Source organism: Trachinotus anak, unplaced genomic scaffold, assembly GCF_046630095.1.
Source record: "Trachinotus anak isolate AG129_WGS33_773 ecotype Australia unplaced genomic scaffold, CSIRO_AGI_Tana_v1 ptg000009l, whole genome shotgun sequence".
Taxonomy (NCBI): domain Eukaryota; kingdom Metazoa; phylum Chordata; class Actinopteri; order Carangiformes; family Carangidae; genus Trachinotus; species Trachinotus anak.
Window position 1 is genome coordinate 21,162,215 of NW_027273860.1, and position 12,786 is coordinate 21,175,000.

Here is a 12,786-nt window from a genome sequence, read left to right on the forward strand (position 1 = left end):
ATGCTTTTCATTAAACTCTCAGGAACCCTGTCGCCTGCCTGTCGGGCCAGTCTATATCCAGGTCATCAATAATGATTTCAGCAACGCCAGTGTGTTGCTATTTGGTCATGTTTGGGGATAGTCTGCTTTTCTGACTTTTGGCTCAAGTGGTTTCGAAGCAGTCATCATTTTAGATCAACACATTTTTCACCTGCTCTCACTCACATGGTGACAGTGGCTTCAACAAACGACAACACAAATATCTGGCTCACCCTCTGCTCCTGAAGAACCTTGAAGCCGTGATCAGAGTCAGGGTTCACACTGTGTTGCAAAGCCAACATGGACAATGGTGCATCTGCTAATCACTGACTCAAAAATGTGTTATTGTCGCTTCACTTGGATGTTTGAGTTTCACCGTGCAGATGTGCTGTTTGACAGTAGAAGCATATTTGCATATTCATAGTTTCTGGATTTTTCAATGAGGGACAGCAAGTGAAAGAAAGTTGAACTAATTAACAAAACTTTAGGTTGTTTCAGCTCTTAGACAAGAGCTTTACACATCTGGCTGCTAACTGACAACACAGCTACAACCCTGGAGGAATTAAAGCGCATCCAGCATGAGGGTAATGCTAAGATGAAGTGTGACTGTGGCATGTGTAGAGAGGAGTCAACAAGTCAGCAAAGTTACTCAGTGAAATTCATCTCAAGATTGCAAACATTTGCATTATTAACTACCATAAACTACAGGTCCCACCAGAGCAAGCAAGGCTGGTGCAGCAAAACCCCTGAGTGTGCAGGAATGAGTAAGACTGGGTTTTATTGTAGATGAACGAAACTTTTCATCATATTTCTCCTTTTAAATGTTACATAGTCTCACTTTAATGTGACTACTATAGGTGATGAAGAGACCTCAGCCTGAATAAACACGTCACAGAGCAGGGTCTGTAGTGTTCTCTCCGGCAGTGCAGTACCACCCTTGTAATTCATCGCATCAGCAGGTCACTGCCATCTTGGAAGAAAGATGGTTTTACATCATAGTTTTATTTGTTTTCACATAGTTTATATATATAAGCAAAGCTGGAGCTGAAACAAGCTTTCTAACTGTTCAAGGAAAGCACCAGTGAAAATTGTTTGTATTCAGTTTATTGCATTTTGCAGCATTTAATTTTGGAAACATGTTTTATTTCAGTCTTTTTTGATTCATCATCCAGAGTCCAGCCTTTTAAAAAGCGCACAGTGTTTATTTGTGTTTCCCCAACAGACTACATGACTAAACAGGTTATAATGTAATATTTAACGGACCCATCCTGAACACTGCCACAGCACATCATTTGGATTTAAGACGTGGATTACAAGTACCTGATATTTAGGGATGATATAGTACTGGGTCTGTCTGAACGGGGACCAAACGTTTCATGGTGCAGCCAGATGAAGGCTCAGTGGAAACTATTGCTCAATTCACCTTATTCAAACAGAATTTATACTGCTCATAAAATGCTCCCAAAATGTTTTGCCAATATCTTCTCAACTCAGGTCCAATAAGGTCTGAAGCAGTAAAAAAAAACCAAAAAACATTTACTTATTGCGTCATCGTAACAGCACAGCGCTGACTGAAAATCATCTGTTTACATAGTGGTCTGTAAATTCATGAGTGAAAGCACTTAAAGAGACTGGATGACTGAAAAAATAGCTTGGCGAATGTCCCCTTCTCATTTTACATTTGCTTCTCTCATCTGTGCGACTTTTTAGTTTCAATTGCTCTCAAGTCTCAGTCACATTATTACAAGCTTATATTCATAATGTGTCTCTTCTTCTCTCCTGACTTCACTCACCAGTTACAATACATATGCTCGGTCCCTCAGATTTGTTCAGATACAATAAAAACCTCTCTCTGGGCTCACACTCATTCTCTCTCTGCTGTGTATTTGATCTTCTTATCTTTCGCTACTAGATGTAGCAACCACCTCACGATGGCAAAAAAATGTATATCTGCCACATGTCATGTGCTTTGTCAAACCACAGCAGCAGGTTGCTGGACAGCCAGCCCTGTGCCCCATGTCCCCTGCTGTAGGATCCATAGGAGGAACACTTTAAGGCAGTTTGGTCCTGGAAAGTCCTTTTAAGGCAGATTATCAGGGCCTGCTTGGTCCTTTTGTTGCAGTGTCCTCTAGTGGTCTGGGACACTGGTGTCAAGGAAACTCCATATGATTTGTTCCTTGGATGTGACCTTGGGGTCTCCAGCACTTTTCTCTCATTGAAGTATCTTTGGTGTAATTCCTGATGGGTACCACAGCTACTGGTTACCTCTTGTTGGAGGCACGAACCTGATGTCTCATCCAACCTGTAGGAGCTGATGAAGAGAAACAGAAAGAGAGGTGGAAACAGATTATGACGTTGTCTTTGCATGTACCTGTGTCAGAGTCTCCATCAGAGTCAGTGGCTCAGTTTAAACATTTGACACTCACAGCGTGGTTCGCCTGGTTGTCTCGGGTTACTGGCACTGCTACCAAAGGAAGACTGAAAGTTATGAATGGTCTCTTGAAGAATCTGCCTTTCCCTCCCCTGATGACAGACAACAAAGATTGTTACACATTGGGCAAATATAATGCTCTTGCTGTATTTTCAAATATCATGTCCATCTATTAAATATCCACCTAGGTTTTTTTTCTATCCTTGCTTAAAGTAATTCTACCTAACATTTCTGGCTAAGACTGTGAACACTTTTTGCTAGAATGTAATATTGGGTTATACTGTGGAAAAACTGAAGTGGAGCAACTATAAACACACAACTGGCAGTAAAGATGTAATGCAGAACCATACACTCTATGCTGAACCAAAATCACCTTTCCAGCATTGAGCTCTGATATGGCAGCCAAGATCTGTTGTCTAGGTCCGTCTGTTTTAATTCCCAGCTCCTTCAGGTCTCCATCTGTTAGAGTCAGGAAAGCCTCCATGTCCACCTGTAAGAAGGGGAAGAAGAAGATTGGATGAAATATGTGCAATAAATTAAATATACACAATTTTCTGTGTTTAATATAAAGTGGCCGGGCACTGCAGTTCAGTAACGCAGTCATGGCAAATGCTTTCCTTTACACTGACAACTAATAACTCAAATGTTATTAAAACAAAGGAGAAAACAGACTTATACCTCCTGTTCCTCAAATATGGGCTGGTACTTCTCCAGCGACAGTTTCTTCAAAATACTAGACAGCTCGTCTGAAAACATGAAGACAAAACAACATACAGTAGAACTGGGCCATAAGGCTGAAATGTCTCTCAGTAGTTTGTGTTTTAACCACAGTTTAATTGTAGATATGAAATAGATATGAATTACTTTACAAGAGGATTTCTTACAATCAGAAAAATAATTTTAAACAATGTTGCATTGAGAGTCAACTGAGTTTGACTGTTACATCAGTATAAAACTGATGAAACTTACAAACGACAAACACTTGAAATTATTTAAGTAGGTTTATCACCAATACCTATTGTTCTCCCAAATATGGCAGATAGAACAATGATGTCAGAGTAACCCTGGATACAATGTGGTATTACCTTCATCAGTGATGGTTCCACTACTGGAGCCTCCACTGCTCTTGGAGCGAGGATGGGAAGAGGCTGAGGACAGAGAGTCTCCTGGCCCTGTAGGAGGCTTGGGCGTTGGGGAAGGAGACGGGGTCAGAGTGGGCGACGTGCTTTTGGAGGTGGAGGAGTTCCCTGACTGCGGCCTCTTCTTCAGCTCCATCTTCTACAAAGGAAAGAAGGTGGACAGTAGCACCATTTCACAAACATGACAGGAGGCACCTCTTCAACTCTGGCTGTTTTACACAGTTATCACAGTAATCAGAGACAAAACTCAACACAGACCCTTCTTGAGTGGATGTCGGAAGCGACCAGGCTTGGGTGGGAGTGGATGTCGGGGAGGCTGATATCAGGCAGTGGCAGGCAGGGTGCTGAGGCTGGCAGTGGGGGCTGGCTCTGTGTGGGGCTGTGCTGTTTCTCTGGAGCTTGGACCTTCACATCTACCAGACCCGCCGCTCTCTTCCTTTGGGCTGCTATCTGGGAGAGAACGCTGTCTGCACTGCCCCCTGGTGGAAGGAAGAAATAGAGAGCATTTTATTGTTCACAGTGTATAATATATTTGTGCTCGCCAATAATCTGGATGTACTGTGCAGTTTGACAGTGCATTTGTGTTTGTGTGAACCTGAACGGTTGTGAGAGTCCCGGTTGAGCCCTGCCACCCCATTGGAGCCTCCGGAGGAGTGGGGGGAGTGGTAGTGACCAGAGTTGGAAGGAGAAGAGGATGAGGGCCCCTTGGGTATGCTGGGAAACTTAATGGACCTACTAACCACCCGACTGATAGACGTCTGATAAATAAAGCAGAGAGAACAAAAGACGTTTTACCAACTCCACCCCTGAGCACAAACTGTCTCTCCTTCACACACAAACACTCACAATATCTGAATTTCCACTGCTGTTTAGCTTCCTTTGTGGTGGCATGGGCAGGCGGGGCGCTTCACTATTTCCCTCCCTGAGGAGGCGCGAACGGTCTGAGTTCCATGGTTCAAAGTTGGACGGAGGCAGGAAGGGAGGGATCACTGCTTTCAGCTTGTCATTGGGCAGCCGGGTCAAGGGCGCACCACTCCTCAACTAGGGGATGGAAAAGTAGAAGCACAACACTACTACTGATAAAAGTGACAATAAGCCTTATTTATACAACATTTATTCATAAAATCAACTTCCTATAAAAAAGTGCTAATTCTGTCTCTAAGCCTCATACATGCTTGAAACACAGTGGCTTCAAAGAGTACTCAGTATCTAAATAAGTGTGCAAGAAGTGAAGAGGTCTGATACTTTCTGAAGCCTCTGTAAAAGTGACGACACCAATATCACAAAAACCTGTTTGAAACAAATAGTTTCAGCCAAGCTTGTTAACTTTCTGAGGATCTTTAATGTCATTTTTACTAATCAGAAAACTGCCCAAAGCCAATGAAATGTACAATTAAATGTACTTTCAAACTAATATTCCTACCATGGTGGTTATGAGGAAGTCCTCCTTTTCTGAGGATGCCCTGCAAAGACCTGGAAAAGGGAGCAAAAAGCACATTTACATATTCCCTTTCCACATCATACAACATACAAGCACAACATGTACATATGTAAAATGACATTTATGCTGAGCTTCTGGCATCACTGTTGTTTTACAGACTGCAGTCCCATCACTGTAGCTCACCAGTATCTTTGCTCTTGACAGCCCAGGCAGTGCTAACGTCATTTCCTCCCAGGGCAGGAGCTGTTGCCAGCGCCCCGTTAGATACAGGACCAGGCTTCCTATTCGCCTTCATTGTGGCATCCAGTGAAGATTCAGCATCATCAGGGAATGGAGCCAGGCGATTGGACGAGAGGCCTTGCCTCAGGGTGTGAGTCAACTTCAGCCGTCGGAATCGATTTGACATTCGACTCCACCAAGACTGGAAGATGTATGTATGGGGTGTATATATAAAACATTCTGAGTATAAAGTTTCTATCATTAAATCATAGATAAAATGTGATTTTAAAATGACATTTTAATGAAATCTAAACATAAATAATTGTATAAATAATGAAATATATAAGTAACCGATGAATGCTACAGATTTTTATTCATACAGACAGCATTAAGACATAATCTGTTGAAGGGAATATTAAAGTAATAGGACTTGCTCTTTACCTTGAGACCTCCCTTGTCATCAGGTGGCACAGGGACGTTGTTGAGGGACTGTCGACTTTTGGAGCGAGTCATTAAGACTCTGCCGCGGTGTTTCGACTTGTCCTTATCTACCTGCATACACACTGATGCTAGCAGACGCACCAACTCAGTGTCTGACAGCATCCACACAGAGAAAATAAAGTTATAAAAAATAAGTCATAATTAGTAAAAAAGATCATTAGAAAATGATTTCAGTATTTTTCTTTGAAGAATGAACTGTGTTAGCAGATATCTCTCCTAACATTACAAACACTGGAGCACACAGTGAAACAATGTCTTTTTAATGAAATGCCACAACAGTGATGGTTTATGATTGTGGAAAGTTGAGATAAATTAACAACTGAAGTGTATATCAGGGCTGCAGCTAATGTTTATTTTCATTATCTATCAATTATTTTCTTCATGGATTAATCATTTGGTGTGAAAAACATCCACCACAAGTTTCTATAGCCCAAGCTGACATTTTCAGTTGCTTGTTTTGTCAAACTAATGGTCCAAAAACCAAAGATAATCACAGTCTGTGTACCTGGGTCATTCAGCAGCATAACCAAATCAAAGGCTGTGTATCCATTCTTAGCTCGAAGGCTGACATCAGCCCCTTGACCCAGCAGGTACTTGACAATGTCTTTATTACTGGAGGAGGGAGGGAAACAGAAACAATGACACAAACTGTTTGTTCATTACCTGCTCAAATCAAATTATTTATATATATCTTGTTAATTGATTTCAACAAGCTCCACATAAAAATGGAACATCACCACTGTGCCTCATTTAACCCATCTTACCCATGATAGGTGGCCTGCATCAGTGCTGTCCACCCATGGACGCCATCTTGCTTGTCTATGTCAGCATTCTTCTCCACCATCAGCTGCACCACCTCTAGCTGACCGCTCACCGCAGCCATCATCAGAGGTGATGCTCCCTCCTGGTTGGATGAATTCACTTGAGTGGGATCCTCCTCCAAGATCTCTTTAACTAGCTGGGAATTCCCTGAGTCAACATGAAACACACATATGGATCCGTAACTGTGCACATGTTTGGACTTGTCTGTGTTTTTCATCAGTGTAATTACCTGGTAGTCTTAAAACCAACAGGCTATTTACATGTAATTTAGCTTTTTTCAGTAATAATTTAATTTAACTTACCCAACTTGAGGGCACTGAACACATCTGGTCTTCTTCTCTCATCGTCTGTGAAGAAATGAGCAAGACTGAGAACAGAAGAGAGATCTGATATGCTTTGAGACAACAGTCGTACCTGACACAGCCCAGCATCATTAAATACTAACAGAAGAAGGTGACTGGAGCTGTAACTGGAACATCTTGTATACTGTCAGAAATTCAGACAGTCTGACAAGGTGATTTTCTTTTCTTTCATTTGCTGACAAATTCACACATTTCTGTTCTACCTGTGCGACACATCACTGCCTAACCAAATACTGATTTATCTTGACAAATTGATAGATTGGGGATCATAATGGAGAAGCACAGGTGAGCTTGAATGCCACAGAGCATGATCCACAGAAACAAACCACACACAAACTGACCTATATCCTGGACCTCTGGTGAGAAGAGCTATTAAACATCAAAGAGGCTGAGAGCTGCCACTGTTGGTTTCACTCTCACATCAGTGTGAACTCCAATACAAGACATCTACATTCTAGCTGTGGCAACACACACAGAGCTGTAATATGAGGTAGAGACAGAGCAACAATTTGAAGAATTCAACACACCCTCAGGCTAAAACAAAATGAAAACAACACGTTTGAGAAAAGAAACAGGAGAAGAAGAAATGAAACTGCACTGAGCTCCTTTTCTTTTTCTTTTGATTGTTCATTCTTTAATTGTATAGTGCGCCATGAAGTATAATAATTCAGCTGTAGGATATTTATAGTGTAGTCATTTGCAAACACTTTGGTGCCTTAGTTCTTATATCCTGTATAGCTGCACTTACATTGTAAACCTTGTGCAGCATCCTGTGACAATGCTGTAGTTCATCAGTGTCATGTCGGAGAGGGAGGCCCTACCTGTCTGGGGTCGGACAGTGGTGATGGAGTCCAGATAGGCCTTGATGTCTCTCTGTTTCAGCTGCATGGCGAGTTCAAAGGCTGTCTTGGACAGAACATTGACTTGGTCTGGGTCTGCTCCGTGTTCCACCAGCTGCTGAGCCACAACCACCTTCAAAACACACACATCTTCTTCTGTTTTCCTTCCACTTACAATCAGATGCCATGCTGGGATAATGCTCAATTTGCATCAGTGTTGTAACTGTAGTGGAAATGGACTCACATTTGTCAATGTTTAAATACATTCTTAGAGGCACATGTGATACACTGCCATCCTTAAATGACACCCACTAGAGCCAAAGTGTATTATCCATCCATCCTTTGACCTATCCAACCAGCCAACCGCCCACTTATCCTTAACCTCACCTTGCCACTGAGGGTGGCCACCATCAGCGGTCCCCAGCCAGTGGTCTTCTGGGAAAAGCTGACATCAGAACCCCACTCTAGCAGCAGGCGCACCGTGGCCTCGTGGCCATGCTGGGATGCCACCATCAGAGCAGTGATGTCCATGAATTCCCTGCCACCTCCTCCTTCTGGACAACCCTCACCACCTCCAAAAGCAGCCCCGCTGTGGACAAAGAAGGGCAGAGCCACACCAGTTTCCCAGACAAGGATTTAGACCAGTCCCAGACTAAAGATTCTATTTAAATAAACTCTACATTGAAGTCTGCTTTAGTCTTAAGAGTGGCAGCCCCAACCTGCAACTGTTGTTGTTGTTGCCGTTGGAGACTGCCTCTGCTACAACAGCCAGATGATCATAGTCATCGACGTAGGCCCCACTCTCCAGGAGTAGTTTGACTACATGAGTGTGTCCCCCACGGGCCGCCATTGTCAGCACACTTGCACCCAACCTGTTCCGTCCATTCATCTCTGCCCCGTTCTCCAGCAGGATGTGGGCAACAGTCAAGTGGCCAAACCTGAGTGGAAGATGAAGACAAAGAGAATGAGGGAAGGAGTGGAACTCAAATATCTAACTCCTCCAGCTGAAGACACTTCATCAAAGATGTTACAAATTCATTAGGGTACTCGTCCTTTTTAAGATGAGTCAACTCTCAGAGAGTTGAGAGGGTATGGTCACTGCCGCATCAGGTCCATTACTGTACACCTTGTTAGGGAACTTCATGTACGAGAACAATTTCACATCAGACACTGAAAACACAGGCTTAAAAACAAGCAAGTTGAACTCCAGGTGGTTTGTCAAAGTTTCATGACACTGACAATTACAATATTATAGTTACATGAACATTAGTATACTTTTGTTGACACTATGAAACTGGGACATATGATTTCATTCACAACAATGAACAGAATGTTATTACACGTGTTACCACAGCACCCTGTGCTAGAATCTGGCAATGACTTAGCAAATGTTCAGTTGACAGACAGGACTTTTACACACGCATTATTCGATACAAATTCTGCATTCATACTTTTAAATGATCTCACTTTGACCATTGTCATTACAAGACTGAAAAAGAGAAGTTTGCGTTTGTCAAAAAAAGAAATTGCTCCTCACTAAAGTTTGTTACTTTATGACGGATTAAAGAGTGGCTTCGAACAACTCCTACACAGTGTTGTGAACTACTTCATTATTGACAGCATGAAGCGACAAATGAAAGAGCCAGATTTTTTAATGGAGTTTGGTACGGCCTTCTCTTGATACATTTCAACATAGTGCAATGAGTTGGACCCCGCAGCCCCACCTAGCAGCCTGCATCAGCGGGGTCCAGCCGTAGTTGTTGCGGCCGTCCACCGACGCTCCCTTTCGGAGCAAAAACCGGACCAGGTTCTCGTGGCCGCTGGCCGAGGCGAACTGCAGGCCGGTGTTCCCCTCCTCGTCCGTGCAGTCCACCGGTACCAGAGACAACATGTCCGCGGCGCTGCACTCCGACCCCGCTTCTGACCGCAGCCTGCTCTGCCTCCCGGACTCTTTCGGGGCTCCGGGCTCCAAGATCCCCCGGGCCGTCTCATAGTCGCCCTCATCACAGGCACGGAAAAGCAGCAGACAATCAGCGGGGACACCGAAATTCATCTCTTCATTTAAAGCGTTATTCCGCCTCCATTAAACTCCGGTAACGGTCCCAAATTTTGTCCTGTCACTTGGCGGCGGCCTGTGTGTTGAAATCATGACGCAGAGTGAAATAAAGTTTAGTCTCCAGGTCGAGAACTGTCCTCTTTCCTCCCAGACACCGCACCGAGCCTCTCATCTCCAACCATAACACTTATGACAAAACTTGTGTCTTCTAAACAACTTCCAAACAAGTCGCTGCACCGGTACGGACCCGGCTCCGTTATTTGTTCAGAAATTAACCCAGCACATCTACTACAACACAACACATAACTTCCGCTTACATCTTTCATAATAAAAGCCTTAATGTTTACGCCCATGCGATGGAAGTTATCGAGGGAATCCACGGTCCCTTTAGCGAGTGTGGAGGTTAACAAACTATTACAAGTACTTCAGTCCATTTTGCTAGTTTTACCGGGCTTTCATAGGATGTGTTGTGCTATCTGTCTTGACACGATGAAGCTGATGATCAACCAAAATCATAAATCAAATAAATAACACATCCTGTCATTTGAAACAAATACAATTCAGAGTAGCGTCCAATACCTTCTAGTTGCACCAAAAACAACTAAGAATTCACTCTCTTCCATGGTCACCTGAAACACAAATTTTAATTCCTCGTTTTCATGTGTTACATTTACATCTACTTTTATTTTTGAAAGAATTTACCGGATGTATCCGTATGTAAATAATGTGGTTAGCTTGACACAAGTGTAATTGACAGTAGCAGACAGTACTGGAGTTCATTGCCCTCCAGTGGTCGCAGTGCGGAACTACAGCACAGCATGGCCACCACTGGGTGCTGCTGTGGAGCACGGCTCGGATAAAACACTAAAGAAGAAGTCACAGGAACCCGGATGAACGGTACATAACGAGGCCCGGGCCTTCGCTCGCTCTTTTTCCCGAAGAGCTAACCACGTTGGTGGTATCCGTTCCTGGCTCACCGCTGTTCGCCTGAACTTCTTCCGAATAAGTCGGTCAGGAATAATCACTATGGTACGTGCTGTTTGGATATAAAAGTGGCTGTTCTGTCCGAAGCGTTTCTGAGCGTGAAATATAGTTATAAAGGCTAATTTCACATAAATATTGTAAAGACTGTGCTAGCTAACGTTAGCACCTACGGCTACTGTCGCTCGAATTAAGCGTCCCGCCACATACGGTTCACCAACGTGACTCTTCAGAAGTACTACGTTCATAGTTGTGCTTATAGATTCAGTCCATACATCAGGCGGTGCTCAGCCCAGTCTTCGGCTCAGCCTTTACTGTTCGGCCGATGTTACAGTGCACCAGCAGTGTTTTGTTAGAGTTCAAACCTTTCATGAAGTCTCCCGCTCTCGTGAATGCGTCTCACTATAAGTGACGTTTTTGTGAAAAGGAAAGCAGAAATCAGCTGATTCTGGTATCTTAGAGAGACGTTAGAGGCCCTGATATTTGTGATTGTGAAGGCTTGTTTGACAGGCTAGATTTGTCGATGAGTTCAGACAGAAACGTGACCTGCCGTATTTACTAAAACAGGCATCGGGACGAGAGACAGCTGAGCAACATCAGCTGGCTCACACGCCGTGTAAGTGGAGAAATTCACGCGAGAATCTCCCCTTAACGAAACGGGGCCAGCGTCACGCAGAATAAAGCACATCTGACAGGTGTTTGACACAGTTATGTTTCAGATTCCCGCCCCATGTGCTGGTCAGCCAGTGCCCCGCTTACATCCCGAAGTCCGTCCATCAAGACCAAGCTGAGCTTTCAGATTGTAAACTTACAGCACTAAGCATATGTCTCTATAATTAGTCACGTTTATTTAAACCGTATATTATCTTACTGTGTAACAGGGAAATACTCTGCTCAGTGCAGCCAGACTCATTCTGTGTCCAACGATACCAAACGTCATGTCGCTATATTACTGATGACTGGTCCAGTGTTTTGATAACTGTTGTTTCTGCACATGCAGGCTTTCAAGGACACTGGTAAGGCCCCTGTGGAGGCTGAGGTTGCCATTCACCGCATCCGCATCACCCTCACCAGCCGCAACGTCAAATCCTTGGAGAAAGGTATGAAAGATAAAAATATGTAATGTTGAGAATTAAACAGACCTGAGCAATGAGGATAAGAATGACATCGTGATAAAACTTGACGACTGTATACGCTATTCTGAGCCATGGTTTTAAAAACATGAAGTCATTGGTGGGGTTTTTTTTCCAATTTTAAGTTTTTGTTTTTTATCATCTTCAGTCTGCGCAGATTTGATCCGTGGAGCTAAGGAGAAGAACCTGAAGGTGAAGGGACCTGTCCGCATGCCAACCAAGGTACTGAAGTACACAGGCTAGACACACACTGTCTTCAATGTATGTGTAGAACACATTGAGTCTGTCTTCTGCCCTGCTATGTCTTTTTCCTACATTGAAGTTGATACTGGCTGTTGCGTCAGCTAAAGATGCTCATTGGACACTAGTACAGACATGCATCGAAATATGTTGGCTGTTTAACACTGAGCATGAATTTAAATTAAGTATCGAAAGCCATTTTCTTGAATGGTCAAGATTCACCTGATTTACAAACAACAAATGAGATGTAGCCATGAATGCTACAAAATCGAGAAGGTGTTGAATGCAATAAAATGACATCCCTCTTTAAAAACAGAACCCCTACATTTTATTTGCTAAGCCTTGTTAGATCTGAAATAGTGCATAAAGGGAAAGGTCTGACAAGTAGAAATGTACATATGCTAGTTAAACTTCCCTTCACAATTGTGACTGGTTACAACAAATTCCAGTAACCCAGAACATGCTTTGCACTTCTTCAAATGACAGCGGTTCTGACAGCACACAGTGTGGTGATGGGACTACCACCAATTCAGATGAGGTTTTCTGGATTTATTTTGATAAAACAAAATTCTGGTTTCTCTTCCTTGTCCCAGACTCTGCGTAT

At 43.3% G+C, this 12,786-nt stretch overlaps 2 protein-coding genes and 1 non-coding gene across 3 annotated transcripts in view; 2 read left to right on the forward strand and 1 right to left on the reverse strand.

Moving 5' to 3' along the window:
- Positions 1 to 1,106: 1,106 nt before the first annotated feature.
- On the reverse strand, positions 1,107 to 10,104 carry LOC139625614 (ankyrin repeat and SAM domain-containing protein 6-like). The gene is made up of 18 exons (XM_071485754.1): positions 9,497 to 10,104; positions 8,492 to 8,710; positions 8,160 to 8,361; positions 7,755 to 7,905; positions 6,874 to 6,918; positions 6,514 to 6,718; positions 6,255 to 6,361; positions 5,690 to 5,841; positions 5,213 to 5,450; positions 5,012 to 5,061; positions 4,435 to 4,629; positions 4,184 to 4,346; positions 3,847 to 4,067; positions 3,535 to 3,727; positions 3,128 to 3,195; positions 2,823 to 2,939; positions 2,445 to 2,541; positions 1,107 to 2,329 (listed from the first exon to the last, which is right to left on the reverse strand). Exons 1-18 carry the CDS (start codon positions 9,823 to 9,825, stop codon positions 2,280 to 2,282), a joined length of 2,802 nt encoding a protein of 933 aa, XP_071341855.1. The 5' UTR covers positions 9,826 to 10,104; the 3' UTR covers positions 1,107 to 2,279.
- A 593-nt stretch (positions 10,105 to 10,697) lies between these two features.
- The window catches only part of rps20 (ribosomal protein S20), a 2,298-nt gene continuing 209 nt past the window's right edge, over positions 10,698 to 12,786 (forward strand). The window contains exons 1-4 of the mRNA XM_071485757.1: positions 10,698 to 10,857; positions 11,810 to 11,909; positions 12,091 to 12,164; positions 12,776 to 12,786. The exon at positions 12,776 to 12,786 is cut by the window's right edge and continues 209 nt beyond it. Coding sequence (XP_071341858.1) covers positions 10,855 to 10,857; positions 11,810 to 11,909; positions 12,091 to 12,164; positions 12,776 to 12,786 — 188 coding nt within the window. The 5' untranslated portion in view covers positions 10,698 to 10,854. The remainder of the gene's footprint in view (positions 10,858 to 11,809; positions 11,910 to 12,090; positions 12,165 to 12,775) is intronic.
- LOC139625758 (small nucleolar RNA U54) lies at positions 11,953 to 12,020 on the forward strand. The gene has a single exon (XR_011692013.1). It is a non-coding gene; the product is annotated as a small nucleolar RNA U54 (small nucleolar RNA).

Excerpts from the sequence above, each read along its gene's own strand:
- LOC139625614 (XM_071485754.1), bottom strand. The coding sequence starts at position 9,825 with ATGAATTTCGGTGTCCCCGCTGATTGTCTGCTGCTTTTCCGTGCCTGT. Across the intron at positions 5,451-5,689 it reads ATGACAAGGGAGGTCTCAAG|TCTTGGTGGAGTCGAATGTC; the intron begins GTAAAGAGCAAG and ends TACATCTTCCAG. Across the intron at positions 5,062-5,212 it reads TGTCAAGAGCAAAGATACTG|GTCTTTGCAGGGCATCCTCA; the intron begins GTGAGCTACAGT and ends TCCCTTTTCCAG.